Source organism: Engraulis encrasicolus, chromosome 15, assembly GCF_034702125.1.
Source record: "Engraulis encrasicolus isolate BLACKSEA-1 chromosome 15, IST_EnEncr_1.0, whole genome shotgun sequence".
NCBI classification, from domain to species: Eukaryota; Metazoa; Chordata; class Actinopteri; order Clupeiformes; family Engraulidae; genus Engraulis; species Engraulis encrasicolus.
The window spans coordinates 8,174,043-8,197,042 of NC_085871.1; the positions used below are offsets into that span (position 1 = coordinate 8,174,043).

Consider the following 23,000-nt stretch of genomic DNA (forward strand, 5'->3'; position numbering starts at 1 on the left):
GAGGAGCAGTGGGTTTGCCTCAGATGGGGCAGAGGTAGATTTTTGTCTTCTGTAGCTGCACGAGCCTGTGGAGACAAGCAGAACAAATGGAGGCTCCCTTTCATGAAGAGCCAAGTGCTGCATCAGCCAGAGACAGAGCGCATTAGACGCCTTACTGTACCCACTACCCACACGACTCCACCATCCATCCAAACCGCCCACAACACAACACACGTTTACAGCTCAGGCTTGCTGCCTGTGTGTGTGTGTGTTAAACTCCCTCCTTCACTTGCCCACAGCCCTTTGGGATTAGGTGGCTGGTGTGACATTCTGTTTTGACTATGAAATGTGCAGATCGGCAGATTAATGCATTTCTGTCCAAAGCAACGAGTTGAGCCAACCATGAAGCAGGTGTGTGTGTGTGTGTGTGTGTGTGTACGCATTAAGGAGGGAGCTGGGATGGGACAGAGAGAGTAAAAAAGGATTTATTTGCGCCCGTTCACAGTGAGCGGGCTACTGCAATAGCTCTGGACCTCTGTACTTAAATCCTCCAAGATAAATCAATTCAGCATCCCCATTAGTTCTCCTGCCCCAGAGTGCCATGGTGGTACAAACAAGACCAGACAGCGGCACATTTAGAGTCGAGCCCCAAAAAGCCCTAAACAAACAGACTTAATTTAACAGTCCAATTTGGGAGCTCTATTGACGGTTCCGTTTCCAGGGACCAGCGCCCCGCAGGGCTGTGCAAGACAGCGGCACATTTAATATCTCAGCCCTAAACCAAAGAGGTCCAATTTAATAAACCCTTTGGGGCAGGTCTGGCTCCAGGGGCCCGTGCTGCCCAGGCAGGGTTCTTCTCAGGTGGGGAAGGGAAGCACGATGGCTACTGGGGCTTAGTAACTAACGAGCATGTTTTCCCCAGAGTAGGTTGGAATAAATCATCTAATAGAAGGGGCTTGGATTTCACCCTTCGGTTGAAATAATGTCACTCAAAGTAGTAGGCCTATATTTACACTTGCTCAGAGTTGGCATACCCAGGTCAGACACTAAGCCTGCTCACTGGAATATCGCCCAGTGCTGCCCAGGGAGGGATCCCCACAGGCGGGCGGGGAGAGAGGTGGTGACTGGAGCCAGCTGGAGGCTTCCTGGAGTGGGCTGCTATTGTGGCCAGAATGAAGAACAGCTGGCGGGCCGGCTCCTGTGTGTGTGTGTGTGTGTGTGTGTGTGCGTACACACAAGTAGCATAATCCCATTATAAATCGGAAAATCCATGTGTGAAAATGTCATCCACTGTTCTCATGTCATTATATGTTCATGCCTGTGCAGTGTCACACACATGCACACACCTTCCTTTAGTTTGGAAGGTTCCTTATCAGTATGAACTACAATTGCCATAAGAGAAACCAGTCAAGATCTCCCTGGCACACTACTCCTATCAATACCATTATTTCTGACATTACTTTTACATGGCTTCTGATTGGTTGGGTTCGGGTGCCAGTTACCAAAGTAGAATGATTTCTATGGGTGAGTTAACCAGAATCACTCTAGGCATATGTTAGTTTTTTTCCCCCCTTTTAGCGGCTACTGTACTGAAGTCTATTTTATAGCATCACATTATTCACACAATATGCACCCAGCTGTGCTCAACAGATTAGGGAGAGGGGTGTGGTAATTGCATTGCTATTAATAGGTTCCCACATCATGTTCAAGGCCATCGTGTGTGCTCTGTGCTTCGACCTTAAGAATACAGTATGGTATGGAGGGCTGTGAACCTGTGGTGATGACACCTGCGGTGGGAACCTAATGGTTTTTATGTTTATTCAGTCAACAGGAAAGCATTCTGCAGCCCGCCTTAGTCACTTCCTGCTTGACTCAAGCTCCAGACTCAACGAGAGAGAGAGAGAGAGAGAGAGAGAGAGAGAGAGAGAGAGAGAGAGAGAGAGAGAGAGAGAGAGAGAGAGAGAGAGAGAGAGAGAGAGAGAGAGAGAGAGAGAGAGAGAGAGAGAGAGAGAGAGAGAGAGAGAGAGAGAGAGTTTAAAGTCCTTCCATACACCCAGCATTTCTCAAACAGATACAGCTAATGACACATACATGCAGTGCCACTACAATTTGAATTAAGCAACTTTATATCATGAAGTCCCCCCCAGAGAGAGCGAGAGAGAGAGAGAGAGAGAGAGAGAGAGAGAGAGAGAGAGAGAGAGAGAGAGAGAGAGAGAGAGAGAGATAGAGATAGAGATAGAGATAGAGAGAGATGGGGGGGGGGTGGGGGGGGGGAAGGAGAGAGAGAGAGATGGGTCTGTTCTGAGCATAGTACCTAAAACACCAGCCTTTTATCTCAATCTGTGGGGCGAGTGAGTGGAGGCCAACAGAGGACAGAGCAGCGTGACGTCAGGCTGCTGCAGAGACGAGAGAAAGGGCAAACTGGAAAAAATGAGGTTGTTCTTTTCTGAACTGCAGGACTGCACAGCTGACGAAGATGACTGGTTGCCTGCTTTTGTTGTCTGTCCAAGAGGAAGGTCATGTGAACGCTCGTGTACATGTATGAGCTTTTATATTAGGGGGTGCTTTCATCATGCAGTCAGAGATGAACCTGTAACACATGTTAGAGTGAGATGTCAGCCTTACAACATCAGAGACACTCAATTTGATTTTTGTGGCTTGCCACATCATTGCCTCAGCCAATGGGAGGGAGGGAGAGACAGGCTATTGTCAAGGTCAAAAGAGAAAACACGCATGACACAGATACACACAATCACACTGTTACAAAGTCATGTTAGAGCCATGGCCAAACTGTGTAGTCGCCACAATGCTGCACAGACACACACCGCACTAAAGCTGTATTCAATGTAATGATGCCCCAGATTTCCCATTTCCCTGGGCCTGGGGCAACTGACCACAATGCTGCACACATATGTGCAGGCACACACCGTCTGTACCAAAGCTGTAGGGCATTAATCATGATCAGGGCCACTGACAGCCTTGGCCAGGCCTGGGTCAGAATAATCTGGAATACCCTCCCTCTCAATACATACAATGGGGATCCAATTCTGATAGGGACTGCTTGGATGAGGGAATGGTAAACTACTGTTAGAATGTCCTTGCTGACTTGCAGTCAATTGTATGTAGGCCCTATTAGATGTTGAGGATATCAATGGCACGAAAAAAATCCTATCAACTATGTCGACATGGCAATCAACTTGAACTTGAAGTGTCCTGGGTTTCCTGAATATAGGTTGAGGCATTGCTGTGTTTTTTCAATATGGTGTCCATGTGCTGTGAGAACAACATGATGGTGTCAATTTCTGTGTTCAGGTAGGTCTACCTAAAACCAAATGTCTTGTACCCCCACAGCAGGCATTCAGCTCAAAGGAAAGTTCCACAAAAGCTTGGGCCAAGTTTCCTGCCCCCTTTTTAGTGAGTCAGGGCGTTGGGGTCAGCCATATGTGTCACTAAAACAATGTCATCTATCTAGGCTGATTATCATCGACTTTCAAATCTCTTCGAGACTTGGTCTGACCAAGAGTATAACAACTGACATTTTTCAAACGGCATGGTTGACTTGCTTGGTTTGCTACTGGTTGTTTGCTTCCCGACAAAGTGGGAGGTCCGGATTTTTCTGTAGCTCAGAAACGATATTTGTATTGCTCCTGGCCTGACTATATGCAATGCTGAAGGTGTTGCGTCATTAGGAGGGTGCGGCCTGGATAATGCCATCAGCAGTGATCGGCAAAATGGATAATCTAGGGCCACATATTCCACGTGATCACGCAAGGAGGACTGTGTTTGAGTTACACAAAGTCATATTCTTCCGTTACTGAGATACCTGGCTCTCTGGAACTTGTTTATCTTCTGAGATAAAATGTGCTAAGTGTGCAGTGGCCTCTGTACAAGACGAGTGCACATGCAACCTGTTTGTGTTGAAGTTTCCTCGCTTGTCTACTGAGAAATTCAATTTCCTTCCTCCTTCTTTCTGTGACAGGGTAATGTAGTATATCTAGAAAAGGAAATGGGAATGTCTGGGTTTCTGCTTGATGTGAGGTTATTCGTCCAGTATTATCTCATTCAACCTAGCTCTCTATTCCCCTCTGATTCCTCCTTTGATTCTGTAGTGCATCAGTACTTGCTTGCCTCTGCAGGTAATCAGTGAACTGAGTTGGAGGATGCATATAAATTGAGGAAATATGCACATCCCCGCCTTCTGATGTATGGTGTAGGCTAATCGAGTCTGAACCCACCCTGTGCAGAGCTATGGCGGAAAGAAAGGAAGAGACAAGAAAGTTCTGGAAAAAAGAATAGTTGCAAAGGCGTGAGCTTTGGATGTCAGATGCAGGATGCAAATGAAAAAAGGGAGGAAGAAAGAAGAGAAGAGAAGAGAAGAGAAGAGAAGAGAAGAGAAGAGAAGAGAAGAGAAGAGAAGAGAAAAGGCAGACACGAAAAAGAACGAGAAGAGAAGAGAAAAGGCAGACACGAAAAAGAACGAGAACAGAGTCATGTCATGCCATACGCAAGGGAAGAATTGAAGAAGGGGAGGATGAAAGAAGAAGAGAGAAGAGAAGAGGTCAGCAAAAGGGAGGAAGAAAGAGAAGACGCATGGCACCTCAAAGGCTCAGTCCAGCTGGTTCATCTCTTGCAGATGGTTGCGCCCTTGGATCACGCCACAGACAACACACCACATGCACACACAAATGCACGCAGTAAATGGTGAACATACCTGTACTGATTAGAAATGCTGATAATCAAAAATGCAATAAGTAGCAGGCCTACATGATCCAGACTACATGAATAATATACAGAGAAAAACATTCTGGCCAATAAGAGAGACATGGCTCACTAAAGAATAACTGCCGGTTTTTATTTACTTATTTTAGAACGGCTGTGTAAAATTCCATGGCAACCGTTGCTTACTGTAGGCCTTGGTGTAGCTGTCTAGAGAGAAAGCACACACTCTGCCAATTCACAAACTCTTCTTCGCCCTCATATTGTTTTCTTTTTCTCCCTATTTAGACCTGAAATCTCTCCCTCTTTTTTTCACCACCTCATGTGTGTCCTCCCATCCTCCCATTCCATCTCAGGCACAAAAGGCTAAACATTGTCTCCAGATAGTACAACGCATTTCAGTGTAGAGCAGTTCGGAGCAAGTCGAGTCGTCTGGTAATCAGTGGGATATTTATAGCTGCAGAGTCCCCTGAAATCCCACCTTAAAATGTCTCAATGATTCACACTACACTTCACAACCTGACTTCACATTGCCATCTCAAACACAGACTATGAACTCAGCCCACGGGGGACTGCTTCTGGCTGCGTGTGTGCATGTGCGTGCGCATGCGTGCACGCGTGTGTGTGCACCAGGAGATATGAGGCGTGTGTCTGAGATGGGGGACTGAGAGGCAGACTGCTGCTGCTTGACTGCAATTTATTCGGGGCCTCTCGAGGAGCAGACTCATCCCTGGGCAGACAGAGAAGTCATCAATCGCTTTTATTTACCAAGCGCAGGTATTACCATTGAGTGTGGGCTGGATAGTAGGCAGAGGCATATGTAGGCCTACTGTATGTGACAATGAAGATGAAACTGAAGGTGAGATATTACACAATGGGCCACCCACCAACAAGTTGCATCTGAATATCTAGAATAATTCACGCAAGTCCCTGCTGATAAAAAATGGGGGTGTACTAAAAGAGATTGTCTGAAATCTGTGGAATGTGTCAAAGGCTGCGAAGAGAAAAACACCTTGGACTATCTCCTGCTTACCTCAGTGTGGTTCCCTTGCTCATCTCCCGCTTACCTTGTGTAGTTCCCTTCCTTGCTGTAGATGGCTGAAAAGAGTCTGTAGCGAGAGAGAGAGAGAGAGAGAGAGAGAGAGAGAAAAAGAGAGAGAGAGAAAGAGAGAGAGGGAGACAGTGAGATGCAGGCACAAGACATAAGCAAGGACCTAAGTCAGAAAAGACAAAGAGAAGTTGAACTACAGAGATCTAAATATAAAACTGAAGCAGTGAGGAGCAGCAGCAGACTTTCTAAGGCCCTCAACAAAATCTGACATCACATCGAGAGCCTCCCCTGAGACTTCATTAGACAAAAACCTCTCGCTCTCTCTGGTCTTGTTGCCAGGGCTTCGGAGTTGTAAAAAGTGTGGTTAGTGGGAAAAGCCAAAGCCCAACTTCCTGTGGGTTTGTCCCATTATCAGCCCCATTAATGCGCAATGGAAACACTACAAGGCTGCATTAGTTATATGGCATTACAACAGAGCCTAGGAGGGAGACTTCAGTCTAGGTACATAAAATAATAAGGACTAGAGCTCTCAGATACAGTATCTCACAGAAGTGAGTACACGCCTCACATTTTTGCAGATTGGTAAGTATATCTTTTCATAGGACAACATTAAAGAAACTTCACTTCGACACAATGATTAGTGACCTGTTAACAACATATATAAATGCTTAAATGTCTTGTTCACTCACAATAATCAAAATACAGCTATTACCGTATGACAAAAGTGAGTACACCCCAAGTTAAAATCCTGTAGAGAGTGCCTGAGAAGGGGCCATGTTGGCATGTTATCTTTCTAGTTGAAACGCTTGTCATTCACGAGATCAGTTCATCTATATATACGGTCAATGGTTCATCTGAAAAGAAAAGACAAACAATTATAGTTTTGAAATACATGGCAAATTACACAGTAAAATTACAATAAAATACAGTAAATTCAATAATTGATTTAATTTAAAAAAAAATTTTTTAAAGCTGAAGCTTGAAGGCCTCTGTTCCCCCCAAAGCAGTGCTGCCTTGCAATACACAGCAAGTCGGCTGGAACATCATTGGTACAGTTCAGCAGAAATAGCTTAGGCAGTCACTGGCAATATGACGTTTTTCCACATTTTACTCTAGGGATGATTATTTACATAATGTGTTGCAGCTCTTCTTTTAAACCATCTCTTAGTTCTCATCATCAGAAGCAGAATTCTGAAGGCTGGCAGCGGAATTGTCTCTCATGGGGAATAACAGACAGGGTCGGCATCTTTTTTTTTTTTACTTGCAGCATCTTTGAACTTGGCGGGTAGATGATTCTGAAGACCTAGCACCAACGGGAACCTATTAATATTGCATTTTAAATCTGTTTTTTTTTCATGTGGCCTAAAATTTCTAGCAGCACCCCTACTGTGGAGGGAGGCCTAGCAAAATCAGGTTGAAATACTGAAACGGCTTGTAAAGTGCTAGAAGAAACCGCTTACTGTTGCTTCATAAGGTCAAATGAAAAAAAAAACATCTTTTAAGCTCAAAGAAGTCGTCCAGTTGCTAACAATCTCTTTGTGACTGTCTGAATGTTGCCTTACTAAAATGTAAATACTGTACGTGGTGTTGCTCTCTGCAATGTCTGTGTCTGAAGTGAACTGACCAGGGCGAGCCAGACGTCGGTGCTGTGGGGCTGCAGGGCCGCTGCCTCCCTGTAGACCTGCAGGGCCTCCTCATAGCAGACAGACAGAGAGCCAGACAGAGACGGCCATCACTGCAGATGGATGTTGAAAGAGGACATTTGGGATGGGGAGAAGGGACTGAGGGTCAACCTGGAGTCACAAGCTGCATAGACCGCAACGCAGTCAGCACAAAATTTCTATTATCTGGAGAGACACACAGCGACACACAGTGCCCCCATTGGTGACACACATATACACTCTCACACTCACACTTCACAAAGTAACTAACACTGGAATTCATTTCATGCTTGGATGAGATACAGTGTACATTATTCCCAAATTCCAAAACCTGCCTTCATGGAAATAATGACTAACCCTTTGTGCTATGGTGCCAGTAAATGTAACTGTGTGCGCAGCATGTATACTACAAAGGGAAATGTGTGTGTGTGTGTGTATGTGTGTCCAAATGTGGGTCTGTGTACACAGTATGTGCGTACGTGTGTCAACATTTCTCTGACTCTTTCTCTGTGAGTGTTGGTGTGTGTCCTTATCAATACAAGATCATGATTATAATGAATACAATAATTAAATCACACAATGTCAACACTTGTTTCTAATTTAATAGACTGCTGCTAATCACATTGAGAGAACTGGAGGAACTCTCCAGCCCCTTATAACTTCCTCTAGCTCCATCAATCACCCTAAACTGCCATCCATGTTCTCTCCATTGCCCCTCTCCATCCACATGCACTCTGTTTAGTCTCTCTCCCTCTCTCCATCATATACAGTAAGCATACGAAAGAGAGACAGGGGAGAAGAGGGAAGGAAAGAGATGACTGGCTATTTTTTTTTATTATTATTATTATTTGTCCTTTGTTTAACCAGGAAGGTCCCGTTGAGTCACAGTGACTCTTCCCCCAGGGAGTCCTGGCCAAGAGGCAGCAATTTAAAAGTTACAAAAGAAAAACATAAGACATGGAACAACGCTACCAAAACACTAGACGAGACAACAAAACATTACATGTAACACAAGACAAGACTCACATTTCTAGGATTAAAACTAAATAATAAAATGGTAAAAGAAGCATAGACCCATGAGCACACAGGATGGAGCAGACTGAGGAAGGGAGGGGTCACTCACTGAGGCAACGTCTGGAGCTGACAAAAACTGCTAAATATAAGGCTTACAGTAAATACAGATCACATGGTGACAACTGCACGCCAGCCAGCTATGACAAGGCAATAGCCTGTAATTATCATCAGGGCACAGTGCCATTTGACATCTACTGCTGAGCGACACTGACGCAAGCATACAGCTAAAATTCATATTGCAGAGAGCCCCACTCTGATGTGACTGCTATGCGCACTGGTGTCTAATTTAAAACTTCTGTGCTTGAACAGTGTCAGTCTTGGGCCATCATATATCATATCTGAGTATGCGTTAGCATTAATGTCTGTGTGTGTGTGTGTGTCCACGTCAAGCCAGCCAAGCAACTCAGTGTGCAATACCACGTACACCCTCGCCACTCACGTCAACTGGACGTGGTTGGACCAGACTGCAAATTAAAATTAACATATGCAGGGCCGGATTAAGATGGCCTGGGGCCCCTAGGCTACAGCATGTTAGGGGCCCCCTGGAAAGCCTGTCCGTTTACCCGGCCCTGGGTATACTAATCACAGGAGAGGGAGGGGGAAGGAGGAACACGGAAGAGTGGTAAGTGTGAATGAAAGGAAAGAGGGGAGAGACGGAGTAAATGAAGGAGAGAGAGACTGATGCAATGTTGATGATCTGCACTTTGAGATGAGCACCTCAGCAGCGGGGAGTGTCAAGAGATACAAGACATTAACATAACAATAGGCAGGACAGGACAAAAACTATTCAACAGTTCCACTCAACTTTCAACTTCACTGGCATCAGCACATAATGACCAAAATGCATTGTGTACAAAAAACGCTGGCTGTGCAAGTACATTACGGAGGGGAAATGAATAGCACTTAATGTCCTACATAAAATGTATACTGGAGGAATGTGCAAACAGCAAGATGAAATAAAAAACAATCTTAGAAGAATATAAACCTGTGGAAGTCAAAAACGTGTAGTGAATAGAATGGGTTAAAAAATAATGATATAATTTTATGGCTACGGTCAGGAATCAGTCTCCCTCTCTCTCTTCTCAGTCTGTCTGTCTGTCTGTTTCCAGCTTGTCATTTTGCGATACGCTTTTAATGAGATGTTACTCATCACGTTCGCAGATTCCCTGCAAAGTCATTACTTATTCATAAGCACAGCACATCCCAGTCAGTCCTCCTGATCAATTCATGGCAGCAGTACGATTTAATTATAGGAATTTCCAGGGCTGGTTACAGGGCAGAAAAGGGGATTTATCCAACACACATACACACGCACAGCCCCACCTTAATATCTCTGTGGGGCCCTCCCATTGACGTCCATTCATATTAACCCTAACAATAGCTAAAGAATGCTAAACTGTGCCAAAACCAAAAGAAGCAAAAAACCAAAAGAATCCCTAACCTTAACCTGTCAGTGAGGAAAAGGTTTTACACTTTTGTGCAGTGGTCTCACAAATGCAGATTGGTGCAGTGTACACACACACACACACACACACACACACACACACACACACACACACACACACACACACACACACACACACACACACACACACACACACACACACACACACACACACACACACACACACACACACACACACACACACACGAGCACCATGACCTGAGAAATCTTTTGCTTCAAGAATCGTTGGCACATTTCTCCCTCCATCTCTTTCTCATACAAACCCACACGCAGGGGACAGGGGACAGTTGTCCCGGGCCCAGGGAAAGAGGGGGCCCAAAATTGGGTCCTCTTTACATTGTATCTATTTTGAGTATCTATCGGCCATTGTATCATTGGGCTGGGGCGCCCTTTCAGAAGCACTTTGTCCTGGGCCCAGCCCACGTGGCCCTGCACACACACACGCACAAGCATGCACACGCAATTTTCAGTGCATTAGCCTCCTTAACAACAAATGAACAGGAATCAAGAACTCTTTACAGCAATCCCCCTTGTCCCAATACAACACTTGTAGGCTTACTGGACTTTACAACTTACATTACAGTTTAAACTTAGCTTACACAACATGGCCACAGTAGGTTTTAATGGCAACACATCTGGCAAAAAATGTGTGGAAATTTCCATCATCCTTCAGACAAGCTGGTGCTGTAGTGTCTAGATTTGATTTTGGGTAGGTACTGTATTTGCAAAAAAATACAGACTGATCCATGTTCTTCAACCATTCCTGAAATGTCACTGTGACATGCAGTACTGCATTCCCAAGAATGCTGTGACCATGGTTTCCATGGTGCAGAAATATACTAGCCTGATTTATTATCATCGACTTTCAAATCTCTTCAAGACTTGGTCTGACCAAGAGCATAACAATTAACATTTCCCAAAAGGCATAGTTGACCACCTCTCATGGTTTGCGACTGGTTGTTTGCTTCCCGACAAAGTGGGAGGAGTTTTTTCCGATTTTTCTGTAGCTCAGAAACGATATTTGTATTGGTCCTGGCCTGACTAGAAGCAATGCTGAAGGTGTTGCGTAACTAGGAGGGCGCTGCCTGACTAGAAATGTACATAAGCTATAGATTAAACTTAATTTATCCCCAAGGGGATATTCTTTTTCGGGTTTGCTCTGTAAATTAAAAAGAGAAGTAAAAATAAAACAAATATTTTTACTTCTCTTTCTAATCTACAGAACAAACCGGAAATAGAATTTCTCCTTGGGGATAAATAAAGTTTTATCTATCTATCTATAAGCCCCGGGAGCAATCAGATTGCAGTCAATACAAGGGCTGAGTGCAGCCTAGCAGGTCAAAGCCGGCAGGCCCATGTGTGTTTCCAGTCAACCCACCCGGCTCACAGACACTGACGCTCCATCAACATGTAGTAGATTCACAGCCTCATTGTCAGCCCCATTACACTGTGCATATTAGCAGCCATCCAAACACCACCACTGGCCAAATGGGTTAACTGGCTATTAGCAAGAGACCGGTGTCCCATCACTAATCAATAATGACAGGTAGCAGGCTTCACTCAGAGTTTCTTGGTTAATTTTGAGGGAGCTGGCTTCAAATGTCAAGGGCACACAGAAAGGGGTGTTTAAAAAACAAAAAACCTTAATGCAAGGTGTGGCCCTTTCTTTTTGATTTGTGCTACATTCTTGGAGTTGCATACCGGTAGCGCACTAGCATTGCCTCCAACATGTCAGCATGCATTGCGTATAGATGACAAGCTGATTTGAACCGACTATCGCGTGTGTCCAATACGCCTTTGCAAGTTAAGGCGTGCTCTACAACGCCCTGTGACAGGTTAGGTTTAGGGATGGTTTAGGTTTGGCCACAATTTAGCTAGAAATTCGCCAAATTACGCTGTTCTCAGCAAAAGTAAAGCAGCAGAAACATTGCTTTACTGACAGGTTAGGTTTACGGATGGTTTTGGTTGAGGCACAGCAAAGCATATTTGCATTCAGCAACAGAAATGCGCTGTGGCAAAAGATAATTGCAGACAAGGCAGGAAACCTGCACAAACCTACAAATTTAAAATTAAATTACAAATAGAAATTGAATTTAAAATGACAAATTACAAATGGAAAATGCCTCAACAACAATACATACAATCTCTGTGCGGTTTATTTTCCAGTACATGGTCATCATCTTTGTCAGCAGTCCATCCCTGTGTGGAGGGGATTAGGCCTAGTGCAATTTATTTTAATCCCTTTTTTGCTCTTCTGTATGTTTAAGGATTTACCCAAGAAAGAAGGGGGCACATCTACATTTGCACAAACGGCTGGATTATCACCAGACCTGTGGAAGAAAAACAAAAAGGTCATCGTAATGTTTAACCACGAGCAATACCTAACATTCACCCCCTAAAGTTGTGTCATTTTATTTTTCAAAACTAAGGGGGGCAGTGGCAGGCTTATGATGAGGTCAGGGGGACGTTGGGTGGCTTATGATGAGGCCAAGGGGGCGTTGATTCTAAAAAGGTTGGGAACCACTGCCCTAAAGTCACACAAGGTCACCCAATTAAAAACAGAATGGATGTAAACAGATAACTGCTGCGTTAAGGAAAGAGTAGGCCTACTATCCATGCATACACCACCATACACTACCTACACAGACTCTTCAACAAACATCAAATTCTTTCAGGCTTACATCAAAAGAAAACCTTCACCAAGACAGTTTAATAATCCTAGAGGGAAGTGAGAGGAAGAAAGAGGGAGAGGAAGAGGAAGAGGGAGGAAAGGGGAGGTGAAGATGTCAATATTCTTCAGTCCTCATTAAACTTGTGTCTTATTCATCACTCCCAGGCACCCCAATTCTCAGCACGGTGTCATCACGCATTCAAAGGCTTCTGTCAGTCACAGCTAACAAGAGTGCTGTGAGCATTTCCGTTCCGACACGCAGAACCTTCAAAAGCCGTACACATTTGTCACAGCTCTCTGACTCGCTCTCCTCTCTTTTTCTTCATCATCATTGCCATGACCACTGTTACAAAAAGGACAAAAAGACGACGTCTAATTCTATGATTGCTTGAGATGTATTCAACACATCGGGGCATGTGCCTGACAAAAACGTGGCACGGGTATGTGTGCATGTCCGACCGTGTGGGCGTTTCTGTGTACTGTATGCGAGTTAGTCCTGGGCGATATGAGAAAAAAACTTAAACATCACTGATTCTCCCCTGCAGGATTGCTAGGCAGTAAAGCATTTATAATTAAATTTTAGTTTAGCCTCCATGACAAAATGTGTGCGTGTATGTGGGGGAAACGTGCATGCATGAGAATGCATCCGTGTGTGTTTAAGTTATTTGATGAGTTCAAACATGTTTGTTCTGTGTGTTTGTAACCCTGAAGCAGTCTCAGTATCATTAAACTGCAGTAACACTGACAGAATGATATTAATATTGTGGGCAGCACTGAAGTAAAAACAACTATATAGCCAACAATGTCGGTAAATACATTCTTTTTTGTCTCCCTCAACTTATTAAAACACAATTTCTGATTACACATGTCAGCAGGGCTGGTTCTAGTGTCAATTTGGTGCCCTAGACATGCACCCCCCTTTCCTTTTGGTGGAATTGGATATTGGTAAACAATTGTCATACATCTGATTAAGCGCAGCTGTTTTTTCCCATACACAGGAGGAGGGCAGGAGAGACATGAGGCAGCCATCACGTGCACCCCATGACTGATCATTACTGATGATGGAGGCCCTCAAAAGGTACAGAGGACACCAGTCAGGCACCGATGGAGCCAGAGGTGTAAACTCGAGCTTCTATTGCTATGGCCCTACTGTGGTGCTAAAGGTAGGGTACTCGACTGCTATACGCGGCTGACCTGGGTTCGATTCCGGCCCGGGTCCTTAGCCGGCCCTTACCCGTCTCTCTCTCCCCACTCGCTTCCTGTCCATGTCTTCCCTGTCTTATCAGATAAAGGCAAAAACTCAAACACAAAAAAATATATATGAAAAAAAGTTTGTGGTGCTATACACCGAGGCTCACCAGTACACACTGCACAGATCACAGGCAGAGATGTAAGTTACAATGAGCAATATGTTCTGCGGCCAGGGCTGGACTGGCCATCTGGCGCAGTGGGTAAGTAAGTAAGTAAGTAGACATCACTTCATACTGATAGTAAACGTCCTCACTGCAAGACGATCTACACGATTTCTCCACTTTTGCAGATTCGCGACGATCTTGTACTCGATTTCACGATTAACATAGTCATATCGTCCACCCCAAGCTGCTTGCTTTGCTTTGCAGCTACAATGTATTTCTTTAATGAAGGCGGACGGTCACAATTATAAGTGCTTTTGTGCTGCTTGGTTGTATTACACTGTTATACAAGTGTAATATCTGGCACAGTTGCCACTTCAACGACTTGCTACGTATTGCTTTGCGGCTACAACATTGTATCTTTCATGAAGGCGGATGGACATGAAAGCTTACATAGACACAATACAAGTGCTTTTGTACTGTTTGGTTGTATTACTTTGCGCCTCTCTCAGTGAGAGTCTACAGTCTTACAATGTTCAGTGTACAGTACAGCATTTGACTGGACCAGAGCATACAGTTTCCCATCAATTGATTAGTATTAGATGTGCAATCGATTGGTCCAACATTCTACAGTTGTAAATACATGTTCCCATGCTTAATACTTCGATTGGTTTGGAATCTATAGTGTTGTTTCCCACGGTAGCTGATTGTTCTACTGTCTACGATTTCCCACACTAGATTTTTATATCAGAGAACTTATAATGTGCGCCTATATTAAAATTATTATATGCCTATACATCTGTGCGCCTATAATTTCCCTTCAGCTGGTATGCTTTGACAGATTTCTGAATACTGTAATATGCAAACTATTTTAATTCAAAACTTTTATGCTAGTCTACAAACAATTTACTATCATAAAGTTATACAGTAAAGTTATACAGTTTCATACCGTAATGCAATTGTGTACACATCTGCGCTCCCCCCCCCCTCAATAACTTGCAATTTAAAAAAAAAAAAAAAAAAAAAGGTGTGTGTGTGTGTGTTGCACTCTGATGAGTGGAGAAATGAGGAAAGAAAGATGTCAGGACAACGGCTTTCATTCCAATGCTGAAGGTGTTATTGTGTGAACATATCATCAACTTAACTGCAACTTCATTAAATTTCAATACATTCACATTTTCCTTTTTAACAGTTCAGCATCTTAACAGTCTTTTTTCCCCTTTTTTAACAGTCCAGTGGCTTAGTGTAGTCAACACTTTTCTCAAACCACAAACTACATAGAAAGCATTACATGAAATGAACAATGAATACAAATCATGAGCAAGGGCAAATGTCCAGTCAGTCATTTTTTCCAGATGTAACCTCAGTCACAATAAGTCCATTTCCTTTTCGCTGTGGCTGATACTGTAAAACAACTCAACAGAATAGTGCACGCAGCACTGGATCAGTGGCAATTATTTGCAATGAAACAGTCAAGGACAAAAATAACACAGAAATGTAGCCCAACATTGCACTACTGTATTTCACTTGTAAAGAATGTTCTCAAAGATCATGAAATAATACGCTGTATCAAGTTTCACTTCTAAATGCTCACAAAGACTTGGAACGATTAGCAAAAACCTGCGCTTTTACCTGCTAGCTTATGCTTGTTCCACTTCCAGAACTAGCCAACTTTTCCCCACTCAAAATTAGCACATTGGCAGCTATAAAAATAACAAACATCATTTTATAACATTTCAAAACGTATCGCAGAGGAAGGAACGAGCCAAGTGCAAACGGCAACTGTAGACTGTAGACTATTGTCCAATCAAAAAAACGTATTGTCTACAGTTGTCTACAGTTTGGACAGTTTTGTGACCAATGAGCGCGTCCGATTGTCTACAGTTGGGCCTGGCAACCGCGGCAGAATCCGCTCGGCCAATCAGAAAATTCGAAGTAGGTGGGATTGACACGGCGCTCAAACTGTAGACAGCGGATCCGCCGACAGACGAACATCAACAATCTTTATATCGATTTGACATCTGTCCAACTTTTTTGGCTATCGGGACATTTAACCCGTGTATAAAAAAAACAACAGTCAAGTGAAGACGTTGTGCCAGCTTCGCCAACAGTGGAGTATATAGCAGGGGAGTCTGCCTAAAGCTGGGCTTACACTGTGCGACTTTTGCCCCGATTTTTCCCGATTTGGCACTCGCGCGACTTTTTGAGAGTCGGGCCGATTTCTTGCTCAATCGCAGGTCAATCGTGAGTCTCGCGTCGTGCAGTGTACATGGGATAACGACAAGCGATTTCGCCTCACGATAGTGCTATCGCAGGGTCGCAAGAAGATCAAAACGGTTTGAAATTCTGGTCGTGGCTCGTGCGTAAATCGCACAGTTAAAGCAGTGCTACGACCCGATTTGACACTTCACATGCACAAATTAATAGGGCCGTGCGATTCGCTGTTGACCGCGACCTCATCTCCACCTCAGGTGCGCATGTTCCCTCCTCTGCAGACCGGGGAAACATGCCTGTCGCGTCGTACGGTGGAAGCATTTCGCTCGCATCCGACTGTCGGCTCGTGTAGTCTGAGGACGTGAGTCGTGAGCTGTGAACTTTTAAACAGTGAAATTCCATCGTGCAGTGTGAGCAGAAGCTTAAGACCCACGAGTGAAAATGTCGCACAGTGTATGCCCGGCTTTAGCGCCACGTCAAGACACCTCACGTAAGCTAAAGGTAAGATCTCGTTCAATCGCTTTGATATCCTTTCTGCGGATGTTATTTCTCACAAAGTACTGCTCTAATTATAATCATTTGTACATTAGCGATCTATACAAATGACGCCAAGCACCGTTGACTGTAATGTTGTTGGCTCACTTTGCTAGTTGTCAGATGACATTGAACTGAAGGCTACGGGATACGCTATAAATGTTGTTATTATTGTAGTATTAGTGTCGAAAGGGATGTTGTTGAGACATAACTACGTTTTACTTTATTGACTACTGCTATTTAAAAATGTGCCGGCATTGGTCGATTGTTTATTAGTGCCTCGGTGTTAAAATTACGTGACTTGGGTTGAAACAGTGGGTAAACAACTAGGGCTGTCCACGACCAAGGATTTCGTTGGTCGACCAGAGGCTGTCATTTACTCCGACTAATTGATTAATCGCCCCCCACCCCCCAATTTTTTTTTTTTTTTTTAAATGCCCGGCTTTTTTATTTTTATTTTTTTTAAATTATTTTTATTTTTAATGTCCGACTGCCAGTATCTATGCGCATTTACCACTAACCTCGTGACTGACTGATAATATGTTTTCTGATTCTGATCTAGCCTATAGCAAACAATTGACCGCTTAGTTCTCCTCTCAGACGGAGAGTGAAAAAACCCGACGTCAGTGACATTATGACAAGCGCACAGCAGACAAGCGCACAGCAGCAGGACCATAATCCTAAACCTGTCCCCTTTACACGGGCAAATGATTTCAGATGTTGAAATTCTGAATGTGTCACAAAAATAATCAGAAAAGACAGACGAACTTTTGAACATTCTGAATATTTATTTTAAGTATGCCAACGTGCCACACGGCTCCTGTTCATGATGAACAGAACAAAATAGGCCAGCAGGCCTGAAATAATAATAATAATAATACAAAAAAAACATTTTCGTTTCCTTAAGAAATGTACATAACGAAAAAAATATGATTGCTTGCTGTAAGATTCCAAAGATAAATGTTTTAAGGTGGCTACCTTAGTTTTAAAACTTAACAACCGGCAAAGATCGGCCGAACGGAAACACTTGAAATTCTTAGTGTTAGTTTAACCAGTCACAGAGACCGAGGGCAACTCTGCTAAAAGAATAACTTAATGAATATAAAATGGGCAAACATAGCTCTCTTAACGAATAATACCTAGGCCCTAGGCCTAATTTAAACAGTGCAAATTAACAGACCAACATAGCCTTGCATAAGAAAAGAAACTCACAGTGATTTGTCCTCGGCTCACAGTGATTTGTCCTCGGCTCTAAGTTTTCTCAAATTGTGAGAAAGGAAGACCAATTTGTCCACATTGTCCGGGAGAAGTTAACTCCGCGTCTTGCTCACAATGAAGCCGGCCTTGGAAAAGATGCGCTCCGATGATGTGGACGTGGAAGGGATGGAGTGAACACGCATGGCTGCTCTGGCCAGCTTCGGGTAGCGCTCCTCATTTCTTTGCCACCATGCTAGTGGTCCTCCAGACTCAACTTTTGTTTTATCCTCCAAATAGGCCTACCGTTCCATTTCACTGTTCTGCTCCTCTGCCTGCTGCTCTTCATCTGTGCCCATCAGCATGGATATTTCATCCTGCTTCCTTTTCTTCTGTAGAGGCATGGGCTCGTTGTCGTCCTCATCTAGCGGTCTTTGTGCAGGCTCTTCTGCTGGAGTTAGACTCTCAGCTAACTCAAACACCGTAGTGTATGCCTCATCGCGTTTCTCTTCCTCCATGAATGACAAGCTTTTGAAGCGGGGATCCAGCACAGCAGCTTTGATGTATATGCTGGTCTGCAGCTCCCCGTTTAGCTCCCACCTCTTGTCGATTTCTTCACGAAGCGTGTTCTTCATTGCTGTCGCGGCCGCACCGTCATCCTCGCGCAGCAGCAGGTGACGCCTTTTCATGTTTATGAGCATGGGCAGCGTGGCAGAGAGCGATACATTGTCATCTTGTGAAAGCAATTCGGTAAGAGTAACCATCGGCTTCAGTACCGACACGATGTCCTCTGCTATCCTCCACTGGACTGCGGTAAGATCCAAATCGCGGTCAGATCGCTGTGTGGTATTGGGGTCAGATAGAACAGCGGTGACCGGCCACCTCTGTTCCAGAAGACGCTCCAACATGCACTGCGTGGAGTTCCATCTCGTGGAGACATCCTGTATGAGTTTGTGCTCCACGACGTTTTGCTGTTTTTGCTTGTCAGCGAGAGCCACTGTAGCCTTTGCGCTTTTCTTAAAATGTCCAACAAGACGTCTGGCAGCTGCTACGACACGGCACACTGGATCTTTTTTAAGCGCCACATTGATGCACAGCTGCAAAGTGTGCCCTGTGCAACGAACTCCTTGGACCTTACCCCATGACGGGTTGCGAGACAACTGCTCGGCACACAGCACAATGTTCGCAGCATTGTCATGGACAATAGCGACCCTTTTTTCCGCGGGGATTCTAAAGTCTGCCATGACTTCGCTGAGTCGCTCGCCTATGTTGGCAGCTGTGTGGCTCACTCCCAGCTCCTTGGTTTCCAGCACGAACGAATGCAGTAGCCAGTTATTGGAAATGAAATGCGCTGTGACCGTCATATAGCTTTCCATCTGGTTAGATGTCCAGATGTCCGTCGTTAAGCTGAGGGCTTTGCAGTTCTCTATTTTGGTCTGAAGTGTTTGCTTTGTTGTGGTGTATTTGCTCTTCACCGCATGCATCACCGTCTCACGTCTTGGCAGACTGTAGGCTGGCTCGAGGCATTGAATTAGACTTTTAAATCCCTCACCGCTGACGATATTGACAGGTCTCATGTCCAGCGCTACGAAGTCGGCAATTTTGTCTGTTATCTCTCTCTTCCTTTTTTCAGTCAGAGCGGTTTTCAATACGAGCTTCTGCTGCGTTAATGATGGCGAGGAGGAGGATGATGCCGATGTGGTGGGGGCAAGGTTGCAATAAAGTGGATGCGCCTGTAAATAGTTTAAGATTTACTAAGTTAAACAGTGAACTGGATACTTCAGCATTAGCCTATCAATATTAGCAAAAAAACTAAATGTAGGCTACTTAATTAATCTTTTTATTGCATTCAAAACTTCAGATTAACATAGCTAGGCTAGCAGGCAACGCTACTTACAGTATTGAGGTGGTAATGCATGTTCGTCGTGGACGAGTGATAGGCAAATGATTTACTGCAAATTTTGCAAGTAATCCTCTTTGGGTCATCTTTGTCCTTTTGGAAATGTTCCCATATTTTAGATAGTCTTCCAGACATGGTCAAATAAGTGGCTTGAACTGGCTTCTGTTCTTGTCGTGTCACGTCTTCCTTGTCACAACGACTCACGCCTTTCAAATTAAAAGTTGACGCATTTTTTTTTCCTACGATCAATCGACCAACGGAATTCGGTCGAATAATTTTTTTTTTGGTCGACCATCGATTGGTCGATTATTTGCGGACAGCCCTATAAACAACGTAGCTGATTGCTTTGCTTTGCGGCTACAATGTATTTTTTAAGAGGGCGGATGGACATGAACATACAGCTTACATTGTCGCAGTTACGACTGCTTCTGTAACCTTTGGTTGTATTATGTTATACAAGTGTAATAACACCTGGCGTTTGACACTTCAATGACTTAGAACGTATTGCTTTGGGGCTACGCCATTGTATCATTTATCAAGGCGGACACATGAAAGCTTGCATAGACACAACACGAGTGCTTCTGTACTGTTTGGTTGTATTACTTTGTTAAAATGTAATACCTGGCACAGTTGTCACTTCAATGACTTAAAACATAGTCGTACGATTCCCACACGCTGTGAGACTCTATAGTTTTAGAATGTTCAGTGTACAGTATTGTGTTTGATAGGACCACAGCTTTTATACTAGGGACCACAGCTTTTATTGTAGTTTACATTAAATAATTTGCTGTTGATATCTTATAGTTATACAGTTTTTTTTAACCTACAGTAATGCAATTGTGTAAACAACCCACTGAATAACTTGCAATTATAAACACAACAATGTGTGTGTGTGTGTGTGTGTGTGTGTGTGTGTGTGTGTGTGTGTGTGTGTGTGTGTGTGTGTGTGTGTGTGTGTGTTTACAGATGGATCCTCTAATGCCCACACTTTCCATCCTGGACACCAGCACACCCAAAGACAGGCAGCAGTGTTTCCTTAGCATGTCCAAGGAGGCCAAGGACTTCCTTAAGGCACACTCTCGGGACCGTGAGACGGTGGACAGCAGATTGAGGGACTCAGCCAAAGCTTACAAAGAAGGTGAGAAGAGTACAGTACAAAACCTGTGCTTACATCTGCACTACCGTCTAGGCATGATGACTTAGCTTTTGTTCCCCTTACTGTCTTACAGCTGTTAAGAAATGCAAGCTGATAACGCCCGCTCCATCAGAGGCACACGTATTAGGTCAGCTGGTGTGCACCTTTGGGAAATATACAAGCAAAAATTTCAAGTGGCTGGTCGAGAACGACATTGGCTACTGCAAATAGTAAGTGTGGTACATCAAATTTGATTACCATGTACACAGTGTTTTATCTTAATAGTACTGTGGGCCTCACCATGTTTCATTACTATGCCATTTCAGCCTCATCGACCGCCACATGAAGGACATTTAACCCGTGTATAAAAAAAACAACAGTCAAGTGAAGACGTTGTGCCAGCTTCGCCAACAGTGGAGTATATAGCAGGGGAGTCTGCCTTAGCGCCACGTCAAGACACCTCACGTAAGCTAAAGGTAACCGCGGCTGCTGTCACCAGCATGGGGTGTCGTCCATGGAGCAGCTGTTTGGGGAGTGGACGGAGGCCGGCATGTTGGTCCGGCTGGATATCTTCCACTGGATCCACCGCTTCAACCGGGCCAACAGGTCGGACCATCACCCCAAATACAAGGTGTTCAAGTCAGCTCTGTCAGCCGTGGTCTTCACATACAACAGGGACGACATGGCATGACTGCTGCGGGTCATCCAAGCTGGGAATCCTGACCGCTATGAGGGCCTGACGGACAGTGAGATCATCGAAACGCGTGTCACCAAGCATGACCTCACGCACCACGTCAGAAGGGTGACCGTCGGGGCTCAGGAGACCTACGCTCGGGTGCAGCGTGCCATCGATCTGCTGAAGGGGCCGGCAGGGATGGACGAGAACCGCATCCACCTGTTCAAAAGCGACACTGACATCGACGCCACCTGGGCCAAAAAAACAGAAGCATCTGGAGCGCATGCAGGACCCTCCAGGCCATGAAATGTACACTGCCATGAAGTACAATGGTGTACAACTTCCATACTACACAATGGTGAGGGGGAGCAACAGCCTGAAGGGATTCCGCATGTTCCTGTCCAGGATGCCCAGGCACTGCTGTGCCCTTCCAGGTCTACCTGCTGGCGTGAATAACACGGTGGAACTCCAACCGGGAGTCGGACAGTGTAAGAGGGCAAGAGGGGAGGCAGCACATGGTGTACCAGTCTCCACTCGTGGATCACCTCATCCAGCGCTGTCAGGAGCTGTAGGGGACGGTGGAGGTGGAGAATTTGGGGGACGCTGGAGGTGGAGAATTTGAGGCACCCCGATCTTGCTGGCGATGAGCGCATTGGCTTGGAGTAAGCTTATCTCTTCGTTCAGTCCAGCGTCCACTTCAGTACCAACACGCACCATCAAACTGGAAAAGCCAAGTCACACGAAAACTCCTTTCACCTGCAATACACACACACAAAAAACAGAATATAGAATATTAACCTCTTAAGCTTTGGGGGCAATTTTCAGCTTTTTAAGGCTTTGCACAACGTCAAACTTAAATTCAATGCATCCATTCCATGCATTGTAAAACATATGAACATTTATGAAGCTGTTAATCCATTTGCCGGATGCTGCGTAGTGCAACATTGACCCTGTGCCTGCACCTGTTCTAATGCAAGATGAGGGAGCAGGACTTTTACATGCAGCTGGTTTTATATTTTAGGTGCATGTTCAGAGGCTTCAGATCTTAAGGTTTTATATACATAACTACATTTTCCCACAAATGTCTTGGGCATGTAAGTTAACTGGCGTTCAAGGAATAAATGGGTTAATGTAATAAAGTGTATTGTTCTTATTTGATCAACATTCTATGTCAGCCAGTGTCTTAAGACACTCTACATTAAAATAAAATGATTACTGTTACTTTAGTATTCATTCACATACAAGCATAAAAAAATAATAAGATTATCTTCTTAAAGGAACAGACCACCCTTTTTTGATTTTCACATATTTGCAGTATTTCCCAACATTATTCATGAATGTGCATATCATTTTCGTCTCAGTGTTTTCAGTACTTAGA

General features: G+C 44.3%; 1 protein-coding gene across 1 annotated transcript in view; it reads right to left on the reverse strand.

The window, feature by feature from the left end:
* Nucleotides 1–17,169: 17,169 nt before the first annotated feature.
* The window catches only part of LOC134464417 (zinc finger BED domain-containing protein 4-like), a 33,608-nt gene continuing 27,777 nt past the window's right edge, over nt 17,170–23,000 (reverse strand). The window contains exon 2 of the mRNA XM_063217867.1: nt 17,170–22,378. Within this exon, the coding sequence (XP_063073937.1) occupies nt 18,214–19,488 (1,275 nt within the window). The 5' untranslated portion in view covers nt 19,489–22,378 and the 3' untranslated portion in view covers nt 17,170–18,213. The remainder of the gene's footprint in view (nt 22,379–23,000) is intronic.